We start from the raw sequence: 27,700 nt of genomic DNA on the forward strand, positions 1-27,700 counted from the left end.
ACCACATGACCCCTGAAGCCTGGATGTGGGACCAGACGGGCCAAGGGACTTGTCTAAGGTTTCACTCTTTTTGTATGGAGGACACCCATTGGTGAGGGATCCTAATGGGCATACGCCCTTGGTCACGTGCACTGTTTTAGAAAGCTGTTGGCCATGTTCTAGTTCTGGAGCGATCTTCCAGGGACTGGTTCATTCTTAGAATGTGAGCCGCCCACTCTTGCGTCCCAGCGTTTGGATCTTTGTCCTGTCCTCGTTCAGGGAAGGTTATTTTCTCAGAACCTGGGGCTGGTCCCGTTCAGCTTTTCAGAGTTTGCCTCCAGGTTCTGTACGTCTGGTGGCTCTTTCTAGGGTGGCTTCTTCTAAAAATGATGCCAGTTCCACACATTCCCTCTGAACAGAGCTGAGCTTGTCAAGAGTTTTTGCACTGTTCTTGATCAGGGGAGCCCATTTTGTGCCGACTACTTTTCTCTTTTTGCATGAAGTCAACTTCTCATCAACTGGAAAATTCTAAGCAGAAATGGCCAGTTAAAATGCAGATGACAGGCACACACCCCATCCCACCACTGGCTCCCTGGAAAGCCGTAGAGGGTAGGGCCCTCCTATTGCATGGGTCTTCCTACTGCTCACCTTCCACCCCCAAAGCTTCCCAATGACCATGCTGCTTCCACGTGCCTGGGGCCTCGCACCCCTTCACATCGACAAAGCCCACCATAGAGTCCCCATATCTGTGGCTCCACCAGCCACAACACGCTGACATCCCAGGATTCCACTTGGAACCCAGCCCATACCAGGCAGCCAGGATGGACCCTCGGTGGGCCTGCTGTAAGGGGAGGGGGCTCAGGGAAGAAGTCTCAGTCCCATAATTGTTCAGGTCTTGCTCTTCTTTCTTGTTTGAGATGTGGTATGTGTGTGCGCACGCACACGTGTGTACGTGTGATGGAAATATTTCAGTCTTCACGCTTATATGTTTGGTGCAACTCTAAAAAATAAAGACATCTTTCCACTTTCTTCATGATGGTATGTGATGAGTACGTTGCAAATGCTGTCTTCTGAGGAACACAAATCCCTAATTTTAATGAAATGCAGTTTATTGATCTTTACTTTCACGTTAGTAGATTTTGTGTCCTTTTACAGAAATCTTTGTCTACCCCAGAGTCATGAAGATATTTTCTTATGTTCTCGACATTTTAATGTGTTTCACCTTTCACATTTGATCATATTTAGATTTGTTTCTTTAGGTGGTGCGAGTAGGAATCAAAATTCATTCTTTTTTTCAAATACATATTCAGCTCACCCTGTACCAGGTGTTGCAAAGGCCATCTTCCCCCCACTGCCTTGTTGGCTTTGTCAGGAATCAAGGGGCTTTTCTGCCCATGGTGAGAATGGGAAAGGAGCCTGAGGAGTGGGGGGCCTGCTTCCCTTGGAGTAGCTGCTACAGAGGAACTTGAACTCCCCCTGCCTCCCTCCTCCCTCACCCTCTCCTTTGCTTGCTTGGGTGCTCTGCTCAGGAGCCTGCACTCTGGAGTGCACAGCTGCTGTGGGCCCCTGCGGCTGCCCCTGGCTGGGCATGTGGTCCAGGGCAAGCGGTGCCTCTCTGGGCTGCCGCCTGCTCATCTGTAAATTGGGGATGTGCACAGGGGCCTCTTTCTGGAGCTGGAGGGGAGATGCAGTGGGTGCAAGATGGCGCCCCACAGGTGGCTCGGCCAGGGCAGAGACCCAGCCTCTAGCCTGCAGCCTCGGACTTGGGCAAGGGTGGGCAGGAAGTAAACCCCGCCACACAAGGAAGCCAGGTGATGGGAGGTGCTGGAAAGAGCAATGGAGGCTGGGGACTGCCCTTCTGGGGCAGGGAAGGGGGGAGGGGAGGGCAACTCTAAGAGCCTGAGTTGGGTGGGCCCTGGTGGGTGGGCTCAGCCCAGGTTGTTTGTCGCCATTGTGTGTGTGATCCTGGTGCAGGAAGACAGAGCTCAGGAACCCTTCTTGTTTGTCCACTTTACAGTCTGTGTAAGAGGATCCCAGGCGCTCCCAGGGCCTGCAGGTACCCGTTCCCCGCCCCCAAGCATACCAGCCTGCCCTGAGCAGAGAGCTGCAATGCTGGGCTGTTTGCTCAGGCCCCTCAAACATCCTGTCCAAACAGGGCGCTGGCAGAGATGGCCTGCTCATCACCCTCCTGCCAGGTGCACGCGTTTTTCTGCAGTATTTCCAAAGCCACCATTCTTTAGGACTTTAATGTCTGGGAGAGGGCACTGTCCAGAGGGGTTGTGACCTCTGAGCCAGATTGTTCAGGGCACCCATTGTTCTGTGATCAAAGGCAGTTACAATCTCCAGAATCTCAGAATCTTTTTATAACAGAATGCCTCTTGAATGGGCAATACCTGCACACGAAAAGAAACACACAAAAAATACAAAAGGGGCAAACAGTGAAATGTCAGTGTGCTTCCTCCCTCCCACGGTCAGGTCCTGCCCTGAGCCAACCACTGTTACCACTGTCTTGGCTGTTCTTCCAGAAATAGTCCATGTATGTCTGTGTATCCCTTTAAAATGATAAGGCATAACTTATTTTTTTTTTAGATTTTATTTATTTTGTCAGAGAAACAGAGAAAGAGAGAGCACAAGCTGGGGAATGGCAGGCAGAGGGACAAGCAGGCTCCCCGCTGAGCAGGGAGCCCGATGTGGGACTTGATCCTGGGACTCCAGGATCATGATCTGAGCCGAAGGCAGACACTTAACCGACTGAGCCACTCAGACACCCCTGTTCTTAATTCTTCATAGTACAGTCAGAAATCATACCGTATAAGTGCAGGAAGATCTGCCTAACTCTTTAACATCTGCGTAAGAGTGGACAGATATAACATCAATTACTTAATCACCACCCTACTGATGAGATTTTAGTTGTTTCTGACCTTTGCTCTCACAAATTCAGGGGTAGCAAGCATCCCTGTCATACATGTTTATGCTCATGGGGGAGGGGAGTCTGTCAGCAGGTTAGATTTCTGGATGGGGTAAGTGCTGGGTCACATTTTTTTTTTTACACTGCAATGCATCATTTTCTTTTTATTGCAGTAAGATACACGTAACATAACATTGGCCAGTTTAACGAATTTTAAGTCAATAAGATGTAGTACATTCACATTGTACAAGTATACTTCATCCATCTCCAGAACTTTTTTTTTAAGGTTTTATTTATTTGAGAGAGAGCAAGAGTCAAAGAGCCCAAGCGGGGGCGGGGGAGGGTGGTGGGCAGCAGAGGGAGAAGCAGACTCCCCACTGAGCAGGAAGTCTGACGTGGGGCTCTATCCCAGGACACTGAGATCATAACCTGAGCTGAAGGCACATGCTTAACCAACTGAGCCAACCAGGCGCCCCATCTCCAGAAATTTTTTATCTTCCTAAACTGAAATCCTGTGCCCATCCAGTGCTGACTCCCCATCCTCCTTCCCCCAGCCTCTGGTAACCTCTATGCTACTTTCTGTCTCTCTAAATTGGCCTATTCTAGGTACCCTATATAAGGAGAATCATATCTGTGTCCTTTTGTGCCTGGCATAAAGTCACTCTGTGGGTCACAATTGGAAATACTCTTAGTCTTTAGTCTGAGTCTTAGAATTTTCTAATCGTAGTACCTTTTGCAGTGATGTTATCGTTGTGAAGTGTTTGTGAATAGAAGCACGTATGGGACTTACATGACAATTAAAGGAGCACTTAAAGTGGGCACCCATTGGAGGTACCAGCTGTGGGGACAGAGGCTGTGGCCCACCTGCCCTGACCCCCTCCCACTCCACAGTTCCCACCATCCTGACTTCTGTGCGCATGTGTTCCTTCCTTTTCTTTAGAGCTGTACAGTCGTTTTGCTTTTTCCCGTTTTTGAACTTCATATAAAAGGCGATCTGCAGTATTCTTCTGTAACTTGCTTCTTCCCCCAAGATCATTACTGTGATTCATCCATGTTGTTGTGTGTGGTTGTAATGAATTTGTGCACAACGTGTGGTCCTGCCATGGCTTATTCACCCTTTCTCATCGAGGGGTGCTTGGGTTGTTTGCAGTTTGGGGCTTCTGTTTGTGGGTCTCTGGGTGGAGACCACGGGCACCTGTTTCTCCTGGGTGTGTACTTGAAAATGAGATCACTGCATCATTGGCTTTACTAGACGAAGTTAATTGTTTCCCAGCGTGGGTCTGTTCTCCCTCTGCTACTCAGGGATGTGGGAGGCGGGCTTCCTGCCAGGGCCTGTGAGGCAGGCGGTTGGCAGAGCGTTCGGAAGCCAGGATGATGTGGTGCTGGCCCATGTCACTGGAGACCAGAGAGAGGGCCATGGCTGCAGCTGTCATATCAGGAGATGTCCTCCCGTTCCATCCACAGTGCTTGCAGATAACTAGCAGGCGAGGGACACCACACGCCCTCTGGGCCAGAGCTCAGGCAAGGTGGCAAAGTGGCCAGAAGTGGGGGAGTCTGCGAAAGCCCGGAGGAGAACAGAGAAGATGGGGAGGGATTGCTGAAAACCCCGACAGCTTCCTCTGCTGGAGTTATTGTTCAATCCACCCATTTATTGGTCTGTCCCCTTGTTCTTTAATTAATTATTTGGTGAGTAGTCACCAAACACCTGTGTGCCAGGGCCGGAGAGGTATTGGTTACCTGTTGTTTGCCAGGCATTGAATTTTCTCACCTCCCCACTCTGTGAAGTGTTGCGGAGAGAGGTTATTTGCCCATTTTACAGGCAAGGAAATTGAGGCTCAGAGGATGAGTGACTTGCCCATGTCCCCTAGCCCGTGCTCACGATGGTAGAGATGCGTCCAGGCACCCCTCTGCCCCCCGCTGGAGACCGCAGCAGAAAGGTGGTCTGGGCCAGGTGGACAGGCCACACTTGCGTTCTTCTCCCGCATTTTCCTAAGCCTGTGCACTGGGCTGTGTATCTTAAACTCTATTTACACATCTGGAAAATCAAGATAATCATCCAACCTCATGTTGTTGATGTAAGTTTTCCATGAGATGGTATACACTGAGGGCCTGGGATGCTCAATTCAGCCCCGGGCCCTGGGAGCCTTGAGAGGACTCAGACCCATTCTTGGCTTCCGAGACCCTCTCAGTCTGGTGGTAGAGACAAACATGTCCCCTGACAGTGACATCACAGTGCAAGTATCTACCAAGTGCTGATGTGAATGAAGCCAGAGGAGGGGGCTGTTGCCCACCCCCCCCCCTCCCCTGGGTTGGAGGTGGGTGCCAGTGGGAGCTCAGCAGATGGAGAGGCAGGGAGTCACATGTGGATTGGCTGGTTAGGGATGGTTAGTTGGACAACACAGAGAAAGATGTTCCCAACCTGGACCAGCATGTACAAAGATAGAGTGGCAAGGAGAAGCATGTGGGGCTAGGGTAGAGGGTGAGAGCTGGACGTGACTCTGGGCTGTGATTGCCCCACCAGGGAGGGGTGCTTCATCCTGGAGGGCAGTGGCCTTCCAGGAGGGGTCTGTGGACCACAGGTTCCCTGAGCTGATTGCGACCGGGGAAGGCCAGGGAAGTAGGGTGGTGTGATGAGGGTTGGCATAGAGGTTAGTTTAGTTACGGAAGTCAGGGAGCTCCTCTCTGAGGAGGTGAGAGCCCTGAAGAAGAAGAGACAGCTGTGTAGACAGTGGGGGTGGGGCAGGGCACAGGAAAAGAGCAGAGGATTCCAGGCAGAAAGCAGAGTACATGCAAAGGACCTGGGCAGGAATGAGCCTAGGGAGTTCAAGGAGTGGAGAGAATGAGTGAGAAAGAGGGTCACAGAAAGGAGATGAGGGTGAGGCAGTCAACAAGTCTTTGTAAAGAAAGGGGGACTGTTGGGCCCGTAGGCCAAGGACAGACACAATCTGATTTATATTTGTGACTCATTCTGACACCCTCGGGAAGATGGCCTGGAGGAGGACACCTGTGGGAACAGGGACCCTGTCGGATCAAGAGGTGTGGGTGGAGTGAGAGGCCAGGTGGGTAGACTGGAATGCACTTTGGAGATGGCCCGCTGAGTGATGGAGGGAGGTGAGGAATGAGGAATTGGTGCAGGAGGGTCCTGAGGTTGCTGGGGCCCTTCACGGATGCAGGGGAGACCTTGGGGAGAGGTGGTTTGAGGGAAATCGGTTGCTGAACAGATTCTGGTGGTGGGAGCACCAGGGAGCACTGGTGGTGGTTCCTTAGCCAGCTGTGTGTGTGTGTGTGTGTGTGCACGCGCGCGCACGAAACTATGGCTGGAGACACATGTGTGGGAGGGGTCGAGGTGGAGCAGGCACTTGAAGCTCAGAGCTGGATGAGATCAGCCAGGGCCGGGGTGGAGACAGAGAAAGGAAGAATCCTAGGCCTGGAAATCTAAATGGTGGTGCCTGGGAACTTAAAAAGAACCAGAGAGAAAGACAGGCTGGGGACCTCAGAGGGGGTGGTCAAGGAAGGAGACCTGGAGGAGAGGGCCTCTGGGCTGAGCCTTGAAGCATGGGGGTGGGGAGTGGAGGGGGTGTCTTTTGGATGAGGAGATGGAGGTATACATCTTGTGGGGCTTTGCCTGGCTCTGCCTCCCGCGTCTTGGACAGTGCCAAGCAGTGCCAGGCTTGGCCCCCTCCTGTTCCAAGTGGGTGACCCTCCCAGCGTATGGGTTCACGGCCTCTGAGTTCCTTTGTCTGAAACAGAGGGAAGTCAGGGTGGGAAAGGCCAGGGGAGAATGGTGGGAAGTCTGCCAAACACAGGCTGAAACCTGGCTTCTGATCAAGGAGGGGGCAGGAGGAGAACACCATTCAATCCACAGGGAAGCAGAACCCCCTCTCAGGATGGTGCTGGTCAGATTTTCAGACAGGGCCTTCAGGATCAGCTATATCAAGTCACCCATGCCACGAATGTGGGGAAGCTGAGGCCTGGAGAGGGGAAGAGAAGAGGGGAAACTGAGGCTTGGGACTTCTAACTCACCACCTGATCTGTAAAGTGGGGAGACAAGAGTACTCACTCATCATAACTGTAAGAATGAAAGTGCTTGGACCCGAGCCTGGCACTAACCCACACTTCCTTTCAGCTGTTACAGTTATTTCAATAGGGCACCCATCTCAAGTCACCTGGCTAAGACCCAGGGATCAACTGCAATATCCTGATCTCAGTAAGGCAATCTTGGAGAAGGCTTAGGGAGTAAGAGTTCAGTCCAGTAAAAGAACGATGTGAACTTGAGCTATGCAGAGAAGGGATAAGCTGCCTAGGTGGAGTGAGCTCCCCAGCACCAGAAGTATTCAAGTGAGACATGACTCCCACGTGCCCAGAGTGTAATGAGAAAGGATTAAGCATGGAATGGTGGCATCACTTCCAGTGGCCACAGAGATTCAAGTGCCTTTGTAGAGAAAGAAACAGACAAGAAGGAAACTCGTAAATAAACAAGGTTTCACATAGTGATAAGTGCTATGAGGATCCTTAAAAATGAGTGATGCGATGAGAGTAACTGGGGCTGGTTGGATAAGCTGTCACTTGCCATACAGGGATTTTATGCTTTTATTGTATTAAGGTTTTCCTTTTTACTTGTGGATTTTATTTCTTTTTTCCCCCAGTTTTATTGACATATAATCAACATATAATACTGTGTAAATTTAAGTACACAGTGTGATGATTTGATCTACATATGTATTCTGAGCTGATTACTACAGTAACGTTAGGTAATACATCCATCACGGCACGGAGTTGCCATTTTTTGTTGTTGTTTGTGGTGAGAACATGTCTAGATCTATTCTCATAGCAACTTTCAAACACACAACACAGTATTGGTAACTAGTCACCATCCCGTGCATTAGATCACCAGAACTTATTCATCTTATAACTGGATGGAAGCTTGTACCCTTGGCCCAACATCTCCCCATCTCCCCAGAGGGGCCCCCCTATTCCCTGGCAGCCCCCAAATGACTCTCTTTCTTTGAGTTTGGCTTTTTTTTTGATTCCACATATAAGTCAGATCCTACAGTATTTGTCTTTCTCTGGCTGACTTAGTTCACTTAGCATAATACCCGCTGGGTCCATCCATGTTCCTGAAAATGGCAAGATCTCCTTTTCTATGGCTGAATAATATTTCATTATATATGTAGGTATGTATGTATACATATATATACACACATACATACATATACACACCTATATGTACATATGCATACATATCATTATGTACATATACATTTATATACATACATATGTATATATGTGTGTATATACCACATTTTCTTTACCCATTCATCCATCCGTGGACACTTAGGTTGCTTCCATGTCTTGGCTACTGCAAATAATGCTGCAGTAAACATGGGGGTACAGGTATCTTTTTGAGACTATGCTTTAATTTCCTTCAGATATATACCCAGAGGTGGAATTGCTGGACCATATGGTTAGTTCTATTTTTAAATTTTGGAGGATCTTCCATACTGTTTTCCAGAGTGGCTGCATCAATTTACACCTCCACCAACAGTGTACAGGGTTCCCTTTTCTCCACATCCCACCAATATTTGTTATCTCTTGTCAAATATTAGCGTCCCTAACAGGTGTGAGGTGACATCTCATTGAAGTTTTGCTTTGCATTTCTCTGGTGATGAGTGATGTTGAGCATCTTTTCACATACCTATTGGCCATTTATGTGTCCTTGGAAAAATGTCTATTTTGGTCCTTTGCCCATTTTTAAATAAAATTAATTTTTTTTTTTGCTATTGAATTGTATGAGTTCCTTATATATTTTGGATATTAACCCCTTATCAGACATGTGGTTTGCAGATATTTTCTCCCATTCTGCAGGTTGCCTTTTCATTTTGTTGATAGTTTCTTTTGCTGTACAGAAGCTTTTTAGTTTGATGGAGTCCCATTTGTTGATTTTTGCTTTTGTTGCTTGTGTTTTGGTGTCTTCCAAAAACTCACTGCCAAGACTGATGTTAAGGATATTTTCCCCTGTGTTTTCTTCTAGGAGTTTACAGTTTCAGGCCTTACATCTAAGTTTTTAATCCATTTTGAGTTGATTTTTGTATATCGTGTGAGGTGTGAGGGTCCAGTTTCATTTTTTTGTGGATTTTACTTTTGAAAACAGCTCTCTTTATCCTAAAATTATTTTCTTAGGTTTTCCTCTAATACTGCCTTTAGATTTGGAATTTGTTTTTGTGTGCAGTGTGAGGTCGGTCCCAACATCATATATTCAATCCTTTCTACATTGAGTTTGAATGTCGCCTTTATCATATACGATGTTCCCATATGCACATAGTTCTCTTTCTAAATTCTATCATTTCATTGATCTCCTTGTCTCTTTAGTTATTAGAACTTTAAAGTATGCTCTTTTTCTTTTCAGAATTTTCCTTCGGTGTTCTTAGACATTTCCAATTTTGGATGAATTTTAGAATCAGCTTGACAAATTTCATGACAAATTATGTTGGAACTTTGTATTGCATTGAAGTTGTAGATTAAATGGAGGAGAATTAATGTCTTCAAGGTACTGAATCTTCCCATCCAGACACATGGGATATATTTCTAATAAAATATACTGTTATATCTATTAGACAATTTTTTTTCTTCATGTGGATTTAGCATGTTTATGATAGATTTATTTCTAGTCTGTTTCTGTTTTGAATGAGATTTTTTTCTATTACCTTTTCTATTTTTACTCTTGTATAGGAAAGCACTAAATTGAGTATCTTGATTTTGTTTTTGGCTACTGTATAATTTATTATTATTATTATTCCTTAGCATTCATTTTAATACTGTGTTAGTTTTGGTTCCTTTGGATTTTCTAGAAAGATGAAACCATATAACATCTGCAAAGAATGACCCTCATCTCTTTGTTTCTAATATTTCTACTGCCTCTTTTTTTTTCTTACCTTATTGCATCTGCTCGTATCTCTAGGACAACACTAAACAGAGTGTCAGTAGGCATTTTTGTCACATTTCTGACTTCAGTGGGACAGTGTCTGATGTTTCACCACTGAGTGTGATATTTGCTATTTGTTTCTGGTAGATAATTCTTTTCATTCCTCCTGGTACAGACCTCAGGTTATTAGGAAAACTTATTTTCCCTCTTTTACAGAAGGGGACTTGAAACTTAGAAAAGTTCAATAACTTGAAATGCCCACTCAGCAGATGAAGCTGATGATTCTCAGTGAGCTGTCACTCTTTTCCTGGAACCTTGCAGGCTGCTGACATCCATTGGCACATTTGTTCCTCAGCTCTGCTAGATTATGTGAACTGCTCAAGGATATTTAGAGGTCTTTGTAGGCTTCAGCAGTTGTGCAGCTAAAGGTCCTCATAGTAGAGAAGGACACTAAATCTTTAGAGAGAAGAAATGGCTATACATGGTAGCACAAAGATGTGGACCTAGGCTCAGAGTTATTCCATTACACCTTGCTGTCCCTCCAGCATGGATATAGGTATTCTAGATGAGCTTTACCTTTTTTTGGTTTAAAATTTTTTATTGAAGGATCATAGCATACAATGTTATATCAGTTTCAGGGGTAGAAGATATCAATTCAACAATACTATACATTGTTCAGTGCTCACCACAATAAATGTAGCCATCATATAATGTCATTACAATATTATTGACTATATTCCCTAAGCTGTACTTTTCATCTCTGTTTATTTCATAACTGGAAGTTTGTATCTCGTAATCCTTTTTATTATTTCGCCCATCCCCCCATCACCTCCCCTCTGGCAACCACCAGCTTGTTCTCTGTATTTAAGAGGCTCTTTTCTTTGGGTTTTTTTAATTTGCTTTTTTGTTTTGTTTTTTACATTCCACACATAAATGAAATCATATGGTATTTGTTTTTCTCGTCTGACTTACTCCATTTAGCATAATACCCTCTAGCTCCATCCATGTTGTTGCAGATGGCAAGATCTCATTCTTTTTTAGGGCCGAATAATATTCCATTGTATACATGTGCCACATTCTTTATCCATTCATCTATAGATGTACATTTTGGTTGCTTCCATATCTTGGCTGTTATAAATAATGCTGCAATCAACAGAGGGGTGCAGTTATCTTTTCCAAATCAGTGTTTTGTTTTCTTTGGGTAAATACCCAGTAGTGGAATTACCGGATCATGAGGTATTTCTGTTTTTAATTTTTAGAGGAACCTCCATACTATTTTCCACAGTGGCTGCACCAGTTTGCATTCCCACCAGCATGCACAAGGGTTCCCTTTTCTCCACATCCTCCCCAACACTTGTTGTTCCTTGTGTTTTTTATAGTAGCCATTCTGACAGGTGTGAGGTGATATCTCATTGTGGATTTGATTTGCATTTGTCTGATAATTAGTGATGTTGAACCCCTTTTTATGTGTCTGTTGGCCTAGATGTGCTTTATCTTTTCATGTCATTTATTTTTAGGCCTCAGAAGCAAATGGTTGGGTTAATTATACTCATTTTCTGGCACCTTACACATCATTGTCTCTGTAAGACTCTCTCCTGTTTTATTTATGTATTTACTCCCTTTTATCCCTTTTCCCCATCACCAACCTCTGCCCCACCAGAGGCAACTGCTCTCTTCTGTTTAATTTGCATATGTGTGTGTGTTTTTAATTTATGTGCAAAATGTGTGTTGTGAATTTGAACGCAGTATTTTTAATTTGTGTAACAGATCTCACCTGATTTCTTCCTCTTCCCCCCAGTGCTTTTTTGTGCCACTCCCTCTTGCTGTGTGTATGTGTGTCCAGCTTCATGTTGTTGTGTGTGTACATCTAGTCTGTTATTTCTGACAGCTGTGGAGTCCTCCATGGAGGACATCCCCAAATTCTATTCAGCCACTTCTCCACTGATGAACACCCGCTTCCACAAATGACACCAAAGTATGGCATCCTTGTAGTGGTTGCTTTATGGGCCTGGGTGAGGACTTCCCTGGAATGCACAGCCAGGAGCAAAAACACTGAGTCCAGGGCGATGTGTCTACTTAATTGTGTCTGTGATGCCTTATGTCCTTCCCGATTGGCTGTGCCAGTGACCACTTCCACTCCCAGAGCATGAGGGCTCCCATCTGTGCCTGGCATGTATCACTCTTTCTGATTTTTCCAGTTTAATAGGTATTTTACTTTGGGGTGTATTTTATGTTAATTTTCAGGAGATTTTTCTATTTTCTCAATGGCAATTCTTTGCCAGTTCTAGGCATTCCAAAAATGTCTCCTAACCTGTCAGCAGTCTTCTATTTGTCCGTGGGGTTCTTTGTTATACAGAGAATTTTAATTTTGAGGTGGGCAAATTCATCTGTTTTTTAAGCTGTGGTCTGTGCCTTTCAGTTTTAAGACATTCCCCTACCCCTTCCTCCTCCTGCTCTCCCAGCCACACAAATATTTTCTCCACTAACTTTCCTAGATGAGAATTTTTTTTTTTTAGAGAGTGAGAGCGAGCGAGCAAGTGTGGGGGGAGGGGCAAAAGAAGGAAGAGAGAGAATCTCGAGCAGGCTCCCTGCACAGCTGGACCTCATGACCCTGAGATCATGACCTGAGCCAAAATCAAGAGTTGGATGCTCAGCCCACTGAGCCAACCAGTCACCCCTCCTAGATGAGTTTTAAACTTCCCTCGCTGTTGCTATTGATTCTTATGCCTTGTCCTGTCTTGGTGCTTAGGTCAGGTTCCTTAGAAGCAGATCTTGAGGGGCAGCTGGGTGGCTCAGTCAGGCGGCTGCCTTCAGCTAAAGGTCATGATCCTGGGGTCCTGGGATTCAGCCCTGTGTTGGGCTCCCTGCTCAGCGGGGAGTCTGCTTCTCCCTCTCCCTCTGCCCCTCTCCCCCTGCTCATGCTCACTCTCTCTCTCCCCCACCCCAAAAGTAAATAAATAAAATCTTAAAAAAAAAAAAAAAGAAGCAGAGCCTGACTTGAGGGTTTTGTGCATGTGGTGGTTCATTTGGAGAATCGGCCTGGGGAGGGGGCAGGGAAAGAGCTAGCCAATGCCCCTGATCCCACTGGGAGCTCTGGAGTGCGAGTGGCCCCACACACTGTCCCCCTTGAGGCAGGGCTGGGTTTTTGTACCCCCACTAGTCACTGATTGGCCATAGTTCTGCCAGCCTCCTCCCCTGTGGGGTGGACTTCAGCTCGCAGGCAGCTCTCCGAAGCAGGTCGTACCTGGGAACGGCTAGCAGCCACCCTGCACGGCTGCAGGGGGGTGGGGGTGAGTGAGTCACCTGCCCGGGCATGGGGGTCCAGACAGCCCCAGCAGCATCTCCTACACCTGCTGACTCTGGACACCTTGGAACCAGGTGCCTCCTCTAGGGTGGTGACTCTGCCTGTGTTGCCACCCACAGTGTCCACGAAGGATCTGATCGAGACGTGCTGTGCGGCCGGACAGCAGTGGGCCATTGACAATGACGAGTGCCTGGAAATCCCCGAGAGTGGTGCTGAGGGTGACGCCTGCAGGTAGGGTGGGCACCCCGGAGCAGGCAGAGCGGCCCGTTCACCTTTTCCAGATCCCTGCTTGCTCTGCGTGGGCCCCGGCACTGCAAAGGGGGGCATCTGCTCCACCTGTCCCCGCGTGCACGCTGTGGCTGCCGGGAGCCCGCCGGCCGGGCTTTCTCCAGGGTGGAGAGCCCAAGGCTGGCTGCAGGAATAAACGAACCACGTACATCTGTAGCTGGACTGATGAGCACGGTTAGGAGAGCGTACAGTTTGGAGCCAGTGTTAAAGGGCTGTATCACCTGGGAACAGTGAGGCGCCTCACTCCCTCGTGCTCAGCCCACGTGAGATTTTCCTCCTCAGCTTGGAACCGGGAGCCTTCAGCCCTCCTTTCTTTCCCCTCTCTGCTACCCTGGGGTCTCCAGAAGGCTGGCCCCTCAACTGTCCTCTGTTGTCTGTGTTGATTGTTTTCTCTGACTCTAGTGTTCTCTGCAAAGGAATCATTTGTACCTTTGCCCCTTCTGTGCTACGCCGGGAAGATGTCTTGGTCAGCCATTCACCTCTCCTTTTTCCCAGGGTTGCCTTCTTTCCCAACCTACTTATTTTTCTAGATAAGGAGGACAAGGTTCAGAGAGGTGATATGATTCACCCAAAGCCACACGGCTCCTTGGGAGCATGGCCAGAATTAGAGCCCCTGTTTCCTAATGTCTAGCCCTCCCTGCCTACTTTAGAGACATTTAAATTCTAACCTTGTCCCTTTCCCTTCCCTTTTGTCATCCTGCCAGTTTGAGGGCTGCTTAAGATGAGGAACATGCATCATTCAGGAGTTTTGAGCTTAGTGGCCCTGAAGTGTCCTTGTATCCCTCTTGTGATGGGAAACTCACTACTTCATAGACAGGCAGTTCCGTCACTGAAAACTCCCACTGGAACGTGCCCTTTCTGAAGTGAGGCTAAACCTCACCTCCTGGCGGCCCCCCCTCTTTGTGTGCTGGCTGCCCAGGGCAGCCCTACAGATATGGGGCACACAGCCGAGGGGCCTGGAGGCTGCTCTCTTCCAGGCTGAGCTGCCCTGTGCTTCCTGGGGTTGAGTTTCCCTCTCCTTAGCCCTGTGGAGACCTCAGAATGCTGACCCCCTCCCACACTGGTCAGGGATAGACAGTGTGGAGTCCAGTGTTTTTGGTGAAGCTCAGACACAGAACCCACGTTCTTTGATGGGGGGTGTGCTGGCTTTGCCGAGGCCCCTGCACCAGCATGGGCCTTGCTTGCAGTGGACCTACGGCAGGGCCTTCCCTCTCTGACCCTCCGTTTCCTCTTCTGGGAAATGGGACCAGTCATCCCTCCTGGTGGGGTCACTGGGAAGATGGGGGCCGGCGCTCAGGCAGGGCTGAGGCACACCTCTGTTGCAGGACAGCCCAGAAGCACTGCTGTGTGTCCTACTTGAAGGAGAAGAGCTGCATGGGTGGCGTCATGGGGGCCAAGGAGGGCGAGGCCTGTGGGGCTGAGGACAACGACACCTGTGGCGTCTCCTTGTACAAGGCAAGCCCGACCTGTGGCATCCATAGCCTGGGCCCAAGGTCCTCGCAGGCTCGGGGGTTAGGCTCCCTGCGGGACTCCTCCGTAGGAGGTCTGGGGGGCTCTTCATCTGCATAGAAACCATCATCAGCTATTAGAGTGGCCAGTTCATTCAGGAACTATTGGTTGAACACCAGCCTGTACTGGGCCACATTAGGCATTAAGGATGCAGAAATGAACAGCACATGAAAAGGCCTGCTCTCACAGGGCTTTCTGTTTCTGTTTTTTCTTTCTTTTTTTTTTTTTTATTTTAAAGATTTTTATTTATTTATTTATTTGACAGAGAGAGACAGTGAGAGAGGGAACACAAACAAGGGGAGTGGGAGAGGGAGAGGCAGGCTTTCCGCCGAGCAGGGAGCCCGATGCGGGGCTTGATCCCAGGACCCTGGGATCATGACCTGAGCCGAATGGGATCATGACCTGAGCCGAAGGCAGACGCTTAACGACTGAGCCACCCAGGCGCCCCTGTTTTTTCTTTTTGTATCTGACTTATTTCACTTCACTTCACATCCTCAAGGTCACCCACATTGTAGTGTGAGTTAGACGCTCTCTCCTTTTCAAGGTTAAATAACCGTCCATCGTGTGGCTATGACACGTTGCGCTGATGGCACTTGGGTTGCTTCTGCCTCTTGCCTAATGTGAATACTGTTGTGAACGTGGGGCTAAGAAGAGCCTCTCTTGAGGACAGTGTTTCACTTCCACTGTGTTGGCTAGAACTTAGTCCGGTGGCCACACTGAGCTTCCAGGGAGCTGGGGAATGCAGTCTTTCTTCTGGGGAGGTCATGTGTGGCCCTAGGCTGCATCCTGGGGGCCCTGAGTGAGTCCTCTGGGCTCACAGCCCATGGGGAAGGCCGATGAGCTCCGAGGGGCCGGGCTGTGGGCAGTGATGGTGCGTCTCTCTCCAGCAATGCTGTGACTGCTGTGGCCTGGGGCTCCGTGTGCGGGCTGAGGGCCACTCGTGTGAGTCCAACCCCAACCTGGGCTACCCCTGCAACCACGTCATGCTCTCCTGCTGTGAGGGTGAAGACCCCCTCATTGTGCCTGAGGTCCGCCGTCCTCCGGAGCCTGAAGCTGTACCACGGAGAGGTGAGTGAGGGGCAGAGACAGCTGTTGGGGCTTGCAGCCAAGGCTGGGTGTCCTCTCGCCTTCTGTGGGAACCCGGGGTCCACTGTCACCTGTGGCAAGCTCTGTTCTGGGTACAGTTCTTCTGTGGCCTCTGATGGTGGCCTCTGCCCTTTATTCCTGAGATGGTGATCCCATCCAGCTATGTATGTACCATCCACACCCCGCACCGAACCACCAACTCCCTGCTACTCTTTCACTCTCCACCCTCCCATGTCTGCCTGCACCTCCCCATCCACTCTTCTGTCCATCCATCCATCTATCCATTTCATCATCCCCGGCACATCCTCCTGACCCTGGTCCATTTCTCCACCCATTCATCCTACTACACCGTCCATTCCCGTGTCCCCTCATCGGGCCACTCACACATCCGTCCTTCCATTCATGTATCTACCCAGCCACATGAGCACCCACCCGTCCACTTACCCAGCCACTTACCCTTCTGCCTATCCATCTATCTGTCCATCCATCCGTCCATCCATCTATCCGTCCATCCATCCATCCGTCCGTCCATCCATCCATCCATCCGTCCATCCATCCATCCATCCGTCCATCCATCCATCCGTCCATCCATCCTTTTTCTGTCCGTCTGCTCATGTATTCACCAACCCACCCAGCAGCACACCTCTCACTCATTCATTCATTCACCTTCCTCCATCCATCTGCCCTCCATCCCTGTCAGCTATGTCATTCCGTGTCTTCAGGGTACAGGATAGAACTAGTATAGAGAATGCATTCAGAAATGGTGTCCCACCCGCTGATCAGCTCCTTTAGGACAGCACTGTCTTTCTCCCTGAATTCCCAGTGCTTGGCCCCGAAGAGTCACTAGCAAATAACTGAATGAATGCTGGGTTTGTTTGGTGGCCTCCCTCTCACCACCATGAGCCCTTTGAGGGCTGATGAGGCCTGTGCCCTCTTCCTCTGTGCCCCTGCCCAGATCCTGCCTCCGAGCAGCCGTTGGCTATGTGTGTGGGAGCTCTGGTACCAGTGCAGAGCCTGGAGCCTGAGCAGTCTTAGAACTTCCAGCCTTCTGTGTCCCTGGGTTCTCCTCCTTCCTCTGACTGCCATGTGCTGTGGTCCCTGTTCCAGCTGCCATGCCCAGTTGCTGTCATCCTAGCCAGGGATGTCTCCTGGTCTCATGACCATTAGCCTTCTTTGTGCCTGTGGGCCAGCAGGAGCCTGATGAGGGTGTCCCAGTGAGCCCACAGGGATTCTGCTAAGAGGGACTGGCTGGCCTTACCAGGCTAGTGTGGACACAGATCTGTGTCCAGTCCAAGGAAATACCACTTGCTGGGGTTGGCTGTAGGGGCCTGGTGGAGCAGTGCTCTGAAGGTCTGGTAAGTACCCAGAAGGGTTTGGTTCAAGGTAAAATTTGGGGGAAAGTTTGGCCTTAGGAGTCAGAAGGTGGGGACAGGGCCAGAGGTGCAGGTTCCTCTCCTCCAGTGGGGAACTGGTGGGTAACCTGGGCCTCAGGAGACATAGATGGTAGGGTCAGACTGGCCTGGGTTCCCGGTCCTGCTTAGGTGACCTTGGGCAAATCACTTTGCTCCTCTGAGCCTCAGTTTCCCCCTGCCAGGAATATGGTATGAAGAGCATGCTGGTGAGGGTGAGCACGAACCCTAGAAATGCTGTCCAGCCCTCAGCACTCTCGGCAGAGCCCTGGGCCCAGGCCCGTCTGCCCACCTGCAGCGCTAGGTCTCCGGGCCAGACCACCAGCTGCCACGGCCCCACCTGCATGCACCAGGCCAGGGCTGACTGGGCTGGAGCACAGTGAAAACACCCTCAATATGAAACATGTTTTTCAGATGTGACCTCATGCAGTTGGTCTCTTGGGCGGCTCTGCTGCCTGGGGCCAGTGAGCAAGGCTGAAGTCCCAAGCTGACTGTAAATATGGAGGGCTGCGGGTCCCCTTCCGCATTCCATTACTGGTATATGAAGAGCCTCCAAGGCAGCTCAGCCCCAGGAGCCTTCTCTGCCTCTCCCACCTGCTCCCCATGGCAGCCCTGGGAGGCTGGAGAGACCCAGTCCTGCCCAAGGGGACATGGCTGCGGAAGGCCCAAGTGAGAGTTCAGATCCCCATCTAACAGAACACATGTTGGGGTCCTTTCTGTTGCTAGGGGTGGTCTTCCTAGATGTCACTGAGATCAGGGGTCTGGATCTAGTTCAACACTTTAGCCAAAGCTTTCTGGGGACTGTTATGGGCCTGGCCCTGTCATATTGCAGGGCATAAAGACTTGGGCCTGGCTCTGATGGGTTCATTCTTATTGTTGGAGGTCTGTTTGTTCGTCTCTTCATCCATTCATCCATCCATCCATCCATCCACCCATCCATGCATCCATGCTTTGTCCATCTGCTCTATCTTAGCTGGGCACACAGAAGATTCTGAGGAGGACCTACACTGATTTCCCAGGGGCTTACAGTGTCAGCCATCTGCTGGGGCCAGCCCGTGTCCCATCATGAGCACTGACCCCCGCTCTAGTTGCAGAGGCAGAGTTGGCGAGCCGGGAGGCCCTGTCCCTGGGCACGGAGACTGAGCTGCCCAACAGCCTGCCCGGTGATGACCAGGATGAGTGCCTGCTCCTCCCAGGGGAGCTGTGCCAGCATCTCTGCATCAACACCGTGGGTTCCTACCACTGTGCCTGCTTTCCTGGCTTCTCACTGCAGGACGATGGCCGCACCTGCCGTCCAGGTAAGGGCCCAGACGGCTGGGGCAGGGCTGATCTTGCCAGTGGAGCATGGTGTTCCTGTGATGGGCACAATGGGCTCCTTCCCCTCCTGTCACCCTACACATTGGAACCCGTGGGAACTGGAGGCCCCTAGCAGTGGGGTTTGTAAGGCCAGGTGGACAGGTTGAAACCATCTGCTCCATCTGAAGCTCCATTTGCGTGGGCAGCCCCAGTGCCCCACCCTCGATCCCAGTGCAGGGCCAGGACCCAGGCTACAGAAGCTCCCACCAACTCAACTCAAACTGTGTCCCCAGCACTCGGCCTGAGGTGGTCAGGCTTCAACAGGCAACCTAGGAGGCTGCCTCAGTCCCTGGTCTGGGGGGCTTTCTGCCCATCAGCTGTCCAGGGTTAGATACGTTTTTAGTCTAGAAACTCACTCCCCTCCTTCCTCTCCTCCTCCACCCCAAATAGCTGTGAGATCGATTTTGCCTGGGGTACGTTGCTTTCTGAGCCTCAGTTTTCTCTCCTATGAAATGGGTAGGAGAGGATTAAACAAGGCAGTCTCTGTCAAATGCCTGGTGTGGTGCCCAGGGTGTGAGAAGAGCCTGAGGCCAGGCTGAAGGCATGAGCTGTCCCCCTCCTGTCTGCCCTGCCCATGACAGATGGGGACCCCCCACAGCCAGAGGCTGCAGAGGAGTCTGCACTGAAGCCAGATCCCTCCCAAGTGGCCTCCAACACCATCATGCTACCAGTGCCGCAGCCCAACACCTGCAAAGGTAACCTGGGCCATGGAGTGGGTCTGGGCCGCCTGTGGGGCGTGAGCTCCCCAGTGCTGGGCATGTGCGAGATGGTCTCCTGCCAAAGGGGTGCTTCTGCTTCGGGAATTTGGTTGGTCTGGCCTGTCTGGAGGTCAGGAGTTGAGAGTGTAGCTGAGGAGATGAGGTTGTATGTGGGGGAGGGGGAGCCTAGGGCCAGGGTGTGACCCCAAGCAAGTCAGTTAGCGACTTTTCATCTCAGGTCCTATAATATGGAAAGAATAGAATCCTTGCTTAAGAAACTGTCTTGGAGACTGCTTGCAGTCCTGTGTGGAAAGTTCTCTTTGTTCTTCCTCTCTTCCCCTCTGTCTTGTTCCCCCTGTCTCCGTATCCTTTCTCTCCCTCCTTCCCTGTCTCTCTGTCCCCTCCTCTCTGCCAGCACTGTGACTCCAGGGAGGGGTTTGGTATCTGAGCGGCGGTGGCCGTGGGAGGTCCTGAACATCGTCCCCGACACCAGCTGGCGTATGAGCCGATTTACCAGGGGATCTTGTGGAAAGGACTGGGGCTGGGGTTCCTTGGCTCCCAGGACCCTCTGCTGGAGCCGGAGGTGACAAATCCCGTGGTCTCTGATCTCCATGTGGTTTTCCTCAGACAACGGGCCCTGTAAGCAGGTGTGCAGCATCATTGGGGACACAGCCATGTGCTCCTGCTTTCCTGGCTATGCCATCATGGCGGATGGTGTGTCCTGTGAAGGTGAGTACCCCGGGGCCGCTCTCCTACCTGTGCAAACCTCAGCTGGCTCGTGGCGGGGGCCCCAGAGTGGGGACGGGGCAAACAGAATGAGGTGGAGGTGTTCTGGACATGAAACTCACTGTGTTAGTAAAGGAATGGGTCTGGCTGCTCTGACTGGAGCCCCAGATAGAGGAGCTGAAACAGCTCTTCCCTCTCCTGATACCATGCACGGGTGTGTGCATGCCATCTAGCAGTATGGACAGGCGTGTGCATGCCATCCAGGTGTGCCCACGGGCGGGCCAGGACTTCAGGCCACTTCCATCTTGTTGTTCTGCCATTCTCTGGAACAGCGCTTCTCAAACTTCAGCATGCCACCGAGTCACATGGAGGCCTGGTGACAGCACGGACCCTGAGAATTCCAAAGAATCCCGAGATCTTGACCCAGTAGGGCTGGGGTGGGGCCCGAGAATTTGGGTTTCTGATAAGGTCCCCAGAGCACACTCTGACTAGCCCTGTCTCCTTGGCTGAGGTTGGTTTGTGACCACCTTGTCCTTGTTCTAGCCACATGTGGAAAAAGAGAAAGAGGGGAGTATGTGCCCTGTTGTTGTAATGCAGGACCCAGAAGTGATGCTCATCGCTCCCCACTTGTCTCTGAGGGGGAGCAGGGCTGGACAGCAGGAGCCCCAGTTGGATGGCATGTACTCAGTTCTGTTACTGAAACCAAAGAAGGGGCAGTGGATGTTGGTAACTCTGCCATTCCAAAAGGGCCAAAAGGGCCAAAAAGAGACCAAAAGCTTGTCCCGCTAGGACCAGGTCTTGTCTTGGTGGGACTTTAGTGGACCAGGACCTCCCACTGTGAAATGGGGACACTGGATCCAGCACCTGCTGGGGTGCTTCCCACAGTGAATAACACCTCAAGAGCAACCTGAGAGACCTCGAGATGACATCTCCTCATGTCTGGAGGCAGGACAAGCATGGAGCGTGGAGATAGTCCAGGAAATGCTTTAGTTCAGGTTCAGGTTCAGGAGATGCGACTTCGGTGGGTGTCCACAGGTACCCATATCCCTATCCAAAGCTGAAACCCCACATCTAGCCCTTTGGCTGAGACTCTTCTGATGTGGATGAAAGCCATCCACATGCCCAGAGAGGGCAGGAGGCTGGTCCAGGGCACACAGCATGGCAGTAACTGGCAGACCTTTCTCCCAGGTGGTGGGAGCAGATCTCAGGTGGCCTCTGGGTTTCCGTCCCCATTCCTCAGGGTCCTGAAAACGTGAGGACTGCCTCTCTCCTGGGTCGGGACTCCTTCGGTCCCTGTCAGGCCTCAGGCCAGTGTCCGTGTCTCTCTGGGCTTCTGCGGGACCCCTGGCAGTAAAGACTGTGAGGTCTAGGCCAGAGGTTGCGGATGGCATTCTGAGGGGGCAGTCTGCCCTGCAGGGAGATTCTGCTAGGCTTCACCCTGTTTAAAATAATCAGATGAGAGTTACCAACCATGAAAACTCAAGAATTTTTTTTTAAATGATCAGATTTAAGGTTTGTCTTCAAACTTCTGCCCACAAGGGTTTCACAGTCCTGGTCTCCCCATAGACAGAGCACAGGGCCCAGAGTGCCCCAATGAGCCCCTTGTTCCCCAACCCCTTTTCCTATATATGTTGCCAGCTTGGTCTGCTAGGCACTTAAGTTCCAGACCCCTGCCGTTGTGTGGCTCGTTGACTGCCTCTGGAGGTGGAATGTCCAGAGCTGGGTGGGAGATGGCCTCTGATCTCACCCTGCTGTGTGCCCATGGGCGGGCCGCCTGTCCTCTCTGAGCCTCACCTTGCAACCTGTCCTCACTGGGGTTCTGGCTCTGACAGCTTTTTGACCGTACAAACTCAGACTTGGGCCCGAAGCCCAGAGGTACGACTGATGCGCTAGGAGGCCCTGGGCGGGTCCCTGCCCCTCTCTGGGTCTCAGTTTCCCTCTCTGTCACAGAGTGCTTCATGACAGGCCACGCCCCTCTAACGGCCCTTCTGTTTTTCCTCCTGCGGCCGTCACTAGACCAAGACGAGTGCCTGATGGGCACTCATGATTGTAGCCTGCGACAGTTCTGTGTGAACACCTTGGGATCCTTCTACTGTGTCAGCCACACAGTGCTCTGTGCCGAGGGCTTTATTCTCAACATGCACAGGAAGTGCGTGGGTAAGCGAGAGCCCCCGCCTGCCGCCGCCGTCACGGCTCTCTGCTCTGCTCCATGCCACGCCGCCACGCCGTGGCCACATGCTAAAGGGCCTGCCCTTTGCATATGAGCTCTCAGCACCGCCGGCACCCCCCCGCTCCGTGTCATGCCCTACGTGTCCTGGTGTCCTGTCCCGCTGCTTCATCGACGCCACAGGGAGGCTGCTTTCCCCAGGGACCTGTGTGCCCGAGAGTCAGAAAACGAATTGATGTGTGATGTGGGTAGGTCTTTGAAACGAGAAGGCCCCCTGTGCCGGCAGCAGGATAGAGTCCATGGGGTCTGGAGGCAGGGAGGCCTGCATTTGAAGCGGGACCCCCTAGGAGCTCTGTGGACTTGGACAAATGTCTTCCCTTCTCCAAGTCTCAGTTTCATTACCTGTAAAAAGGAGGCATTGATTCTCCTTTAGAAATGATGTGTGTATGGTGTAGCGCAGAGCCTGGGGCACAGTGAGGATGAGATTGCTGAGATTACCCTTAGGTGCTAATAGAATCCCCTTCAGAGGTGAATGGATGGAGTTGGGGTTGGGCAGACCCAGCATTGCACCTCGACTCAGTGTTCATTTGCTGTGTGATTCTGAGTAGTGGAGCTCCCTCTCTGTTCCTGTTTCCTTGCCTCTAACCTCGGGGCCAGAGGACTGGGCAGGGGCTGCTACCCAGCGGTACCTAGCTCCTGGCCTGAGTGTGGATGGGGCTGGTGCTCAATAATGGCCCTTCTCTCCTACCTCTCGGTGCACATGGGGGCCAGGGGCTGGGACTTGGGGGTGTGCCCTGGGGGCAGTGAGGAGAGCAGACTTGATGCTCTCCCATGGCTCAGGGGCCAGATGTTTTCATGGAGGAAACATGATGGTCCTCAACAGAGAGATAGACTCAAAGTAGCAGGGACTTGGGGCAGAAGGTTGGAAATGCTCCAGTAGAGACACAAGCAAAGGGAGAGGTCATCTCCACTGGTGGCATCTGGACGCACTCCCCATAGAAGATGGCATTTGTGCTGGTCTCTGAGGATGGATGGGACTTGGAAATCAGGAAGGGCATGCAGGGTGGAAGGAAGAGCTCGAACAAAAGCGTGGAGGTAGGAACAGTGCAAAGTGCATCCAGGGCACGTGATCAGAGCCCCGTCTGTCTTCTCTATGCTTGGGGACCATGTCCAGCCCGGACATGTTCTCTTCCTCACCCTCCGCCGCTGGGCAGATGGGCCCACAGTGCTGGGCTGAGGGGCGGCTGCAGACATGTTTGCCCTGGCCTCCAGCTGTCGGCACAACATGCACCCTCTCGAACCCGCTTCTCCGTGGCTGGGCAGTTCTTCCTGTCTGGGTCGTGTCTGTGTGTGGATGTCTGGGAAGGCGGATCCTGCCCGGGCCTGCGAGGACCCCTCCCAGGATGCCCTGGCCATGCCTGGGGGTGCGGCTCCCCCAGTGCCCTGGACAGAAGACCTTGTACTAGAAGGGGTCCCTGGGCAGCCAGAAAACAGGTTCTGGGATTAAAAGAGCAAAGGTATATTTCATTCAGCAAAATTTATGAGCTCACATTCTCGTTCTCTCATGTCTCTCTCCTTGTTCATTCTGCACTGACGCCCCAGTGCCCCCCCTTCCTTCTGCTCCACTGACATGCTCATTTTATCATCTGTTAGCACTTGTTCTCCCCATCACTTCTTCATGCACAGACAAGTACCGATGTCTCCTGTGGTTCATCTGCTAGCTCCAGGCTCGGCTGTGAACCCTGGCTGGTGCGATGAGAGACTTGCACCTGGGTGAAGAGTGCCCTCTGCAGCCAGACTGCCTGGGTTCAAAGCCTGGCTCTGCCGTTTTCTAGTTGCAAGACCTTAGACGAGTCCATTAGCCTCTCAGCCTCAGTTTCCCCATCTGTGAAATAACATAGTAATCACACCTGCTTTCATCACCGTGGAGATTGAGTTAGTCCACATAAAGAATATTTGATGTCATTGTTATGATTCAACAAATGGGTTACACTGAAGCAGCCTGCATAGGTAATGAGCTCCCCATCACCGAAGGTATGTAAGCCGAAGTGGGATAGGGTGGAGCCAAGTCCAGAAGACTTCTAATGGATGTATGACTTCTGCAGTTTGTCTTTTGTGCCCTGCCCTTTGAGGGCCATTTTGGCCCCTGGGAAAAGTGTTGCAGGTGAGCTGTTCTGCTAGATGATGGGAAGGAAGCAGTCCCAGGTTCTGGGGCCCATCCCGCAGCAGCGTTGAAAGAGTACGGCTCTGGGCTGGGTGCTCTGGGTTCCCTTCTTGCTGCTGCCATGTGCAGGCTGTGTGACTTCGGTCCAGTCAAGTCACTTCGTTTGTGAAATGGCATCTGTAAATGGCCAGACCTCTAGCGAACCTCAGTTAGTGTCGGCTGCTGTTACTTATTACTGTGGTTCCTCCCAGGCTGTTGGGGCTGTGGAGCTGTGGCCTTTCTGGGGTCGTGGGAGCATCTCTCCCTGTCACTCCATCCTGGGAATCAGAAGTCTTTATCTTGTGCAGCCAAGCCTTCCCCGGAAACTGCTGGCCTGAAACTCTCCCTTTCCCACCTCCCCATCCCCTCTGCTCCCAGAGTCAGGGTCAGCCTGGCCTGCATGCCCTTTGGTCACCTGTGAGTTTGGAAGGGGGTCTTTCCCCACAGCCCTGCACCCCACCTCTCCACCTGGTCTCCATCATCCTCGTAGATGTAGGTCCCAGGTCACCGGCCCTGAGAAGCGGCTCTGACAGTCCGAGGCTCCGAGACAGCAGCTTTTCTCCCCAGCATCTCTACCTTCCCTGTCCCGTCCCCACGCCAGGCAGGCAGTTCCTTGAGGGCGGGCGCTGTGGCGACCTTCCCGCTTGGCCGGCTAGGCCTGGCACAGAATAGGGGCTGGCTAATGTGTGTCCAAGGGATGAATGCATCAGTGAAGGATTGTTGCGCCTCCCTGCCAGGTGGAGTGTGGGGGTGGCCAGCACGTGGCCGGTCATCCGCTCATGCTCATCCTTAGCACCAGAACCTGGGGCAGGTTCTCCCACCCTCCCTTCTCTCACCTTTGTGGGCTTCTCCCCTTCCCAGTTGCTCATCCCAAGTCTGCTCTTGGCCTCTTCTCTATGTCCTGTCCCCTAGGGGACCTCAGCCCCTGACGACTCCCCAGTTAGTGTCTCTACTCAGATCCCTTCCATGAACTCACATGCGTGGCTGGCTGCCTCTTGACACTCAAACTCAGTGTGTCGGTGGGGTTCCCAGCCTTCCCTGCTGGCCTGATCCTCGCAGCCGTCCCCATCCCAGGCTGGCACCCTCGCCTGTCCAGCCGCTCAGCCAGAAAGCTCTGTACACCTCTCGGCTCCTCTTTCTCGCTCACCTCTGGCTCATCCATCAGGAGATCCTCTCGGCTCTACCTTCACAGCATTTCCAGACCTGACTTGCTTCTCCTCGCCTCCATGGGTGGTGGTCCAAGCCCCGTCATCCATCTCCCATTCTAACAGCCTCTATGGCTCCCACCTCCCTCTGCATCTACAAACACTCTCTTCTCTTCTCTCCCCTGCAGCCAAACCCCCTGCTGGCCAGTTCTGAGTCTGCCTGGGGGCTCCCTCAGGACCCTGGCATCCATTGTCCCCTCTGCCTGGAATATCTGCTTGACTCATTCTGTCAGCCCTTCACATGCTTGCTCAAATGGCCTCCTGTCTGAGGATCCCCCGGACTTCCCTGCTGCCCTCTCTATTCCTCATTCCCTTCACCCTGCTCTGGCTTTTCCATGACACTCATGACCACCACCCTCCCTACTTGATGCTTATTTATTTGTGTCGGCCCCGGCAGGGATTTGTCTGTCTTGTTCACCATTGGATGTACTCCGGTGCCAAGAGCAATGCTTGTTGGCACAGCAGACGCTTGATAAATCTTTGTTGAATGAACAGCTGCATAGACAGGTGCACATCAACCTCGTGGGGCTCTCTGGGTGGTGGGCACCTTGAGGTCTTGAGGGCAGGGCTGGCTGTGCCGGGCCCGAGGTCCTGGCACCACCCTGCAGCCTCTGACGGCCCCGCTCTCCCTGCAGACATCAACGAGTGTGTGACGGACCTGCACTCGTGCAGCCGGGGCGAGCACTGCGTGAACACTGTGGGTTCCTTCCACTGCTACAAGGCTCTCACCTGTGAGCCTGGCTACGCCCTCAAGGATGACGAGTGCGCAGGTGAGGAGGGCGGGCTGGAGGCCCCGCCCCTGATGTGCTCTGCCTCTTGCCCCACCCCCTGCCCCGCCCTCACCCCACCTCCTGTCCCACCCTGACCTATCCTGTCCCGCTCCCACCCTGCCCCTTGACCAGCCCATGGCCTGACCAGAGCCTTCTCCCTCCAGCAAGCTCCAAGCACTGGGGTTTCTTGCCTGTGGGAAGACCTCAAAGATGATGGTGTTTGGGGCAGAGTGGGGCATCTGAGGCTGGTGGGGGGAGGCCATAATGTGCTTCTGGGGGGTGTCAAGTGATTGCCTCAGCATGCCTCAGTCCCCCTGTTTGTACACTGGGGGGTAGAGCTCCACAGAGCTCTCGTGTGCCACTTGTGTGCCTTTCACTGGAAAATTCTAGCCTACTAAGAAGAGGGGGAATTATCGTGGAACCATTTCAACAGATAACTTCTTGCGCTGCTTTTATGTGCCTGGCAGTGTTCTAAATGGCAGGATATGGGCTGGGGTACGGTGTCCTTGCCCCCACCTCCTGATGAGGGAGACGGGCCACCCAAGCAAACGGGGAGGGCAGGAGTGGCTGTGGGCTGGGTGTTACTTTAGGTGGAGCTCCAAGGAGGCCCCCCTGGAGGTGAGGTCCCAGGAATCCAGACCTGCAGAATGAGAAGCTCTGGGGGAGGAGGCTCTAGGCAGGCAGAGGGAACAGCAAGTATGAGGGCTTTGGAGAAGGGAGAGATCTTGGTGTGGCCAAAGAACAGAAAGTCTCAGGGGTAAAGGCAGGCTGGGAGTGTGCAAGAAGTGGGACAGGGTTGGTAGGTCCCATCAGGGAGGAGGTTTGGAGTCTTAACATTTTTAACTAAAAATGTCCAGAAGAATGTCACCAAAGAGGTAAGACCCACAGAAGCACTCAAGTGTTGCAAACCCTGGAAACTGGATGAAAAGTGACCTGAGGTTGGGCATGAGCTCACGGAGGTGGATTAGCAAGCCCCACGTTGGGCCCTGAGCCTGGGTGGAGTGAGCTGGGAGGAGAGATGAGCCCTCGGCACACACATGGGCACACACAGATCCGGGGCCAGCCCCCCTCTGCAGACTCTGACACCTGGGGAGGGGCGCCACCTCCCTGGACGTGTCCCACACCCCCTGCCCCTCTGTCATCTCGGGTGCTGGCTGCCACCTCCTTAGA

General features: G+C 51.8%; 1 protein-coding gene across 3 annotated transcripts in view; it reads left to right on the forward strand.

Annotated features, from left to right (window-relative positions):
- The window catches only part of FBLN2 (fibulin 2), an 85,012-nt gene that overhangs the window by 43,056 nt on the left and 14,256 nt on the right, over nt 1-27,700 (forward strand). For 2 of the 3 annotated variants that reach the window (XM_064591518.1, XM_045904258.3), the window contains exons 3-10: nt 13,233-13,344; nt 14,727-14,856; nt 15,798-15,978; nt 18,494-18,703; nt 19,343-19,456; nt 20,087-20,188; nt 22,202-22,342; nt 26,396-26,530. In XM_064591518.1, the coding sequence (XP_064447588.1) occupies nt 13,233-13,344; nt 14,727-14,856; nt 15,798-15,978; nt 18,494-18,703; nt 19,343-19,456; nt 20,087-20,188; nt 22,202-22,342; nt 26,396-26,530 (1,125 nt within the window). The remainder of the gene's footprint in view (nt 1-13,232; nt 13,345-14,726; nt 14,857-15,797; nt 15,979-18,493; nt 18,704-19,342; nt 19,457-20,086; nt 20,189-22,201; nt 22,343-26,395; nt 26,531-27,700) is intronic. The other variant, XM_045904259.3, reaches the window with a different exon arrangement.

The sequence above is a fragment of the Mirounga angustirostris genome, unplaced genomic scaffold, assembly GCF_029215605.1.
Source record: "Mirounga angustirostris isolate CCGP_5_RB_7025 unplaced genomic scaffold, mMirAng1.0.hap1 SCAF_1, whole genome shotgun sequence".
Taxonomy (NCBI): domain Eukaryota; kingdom Metazoa; phylum Chordata; class Mammalia; order Carnivora; family Phocidae; genus Mirounga; species Mirounga angustirostris.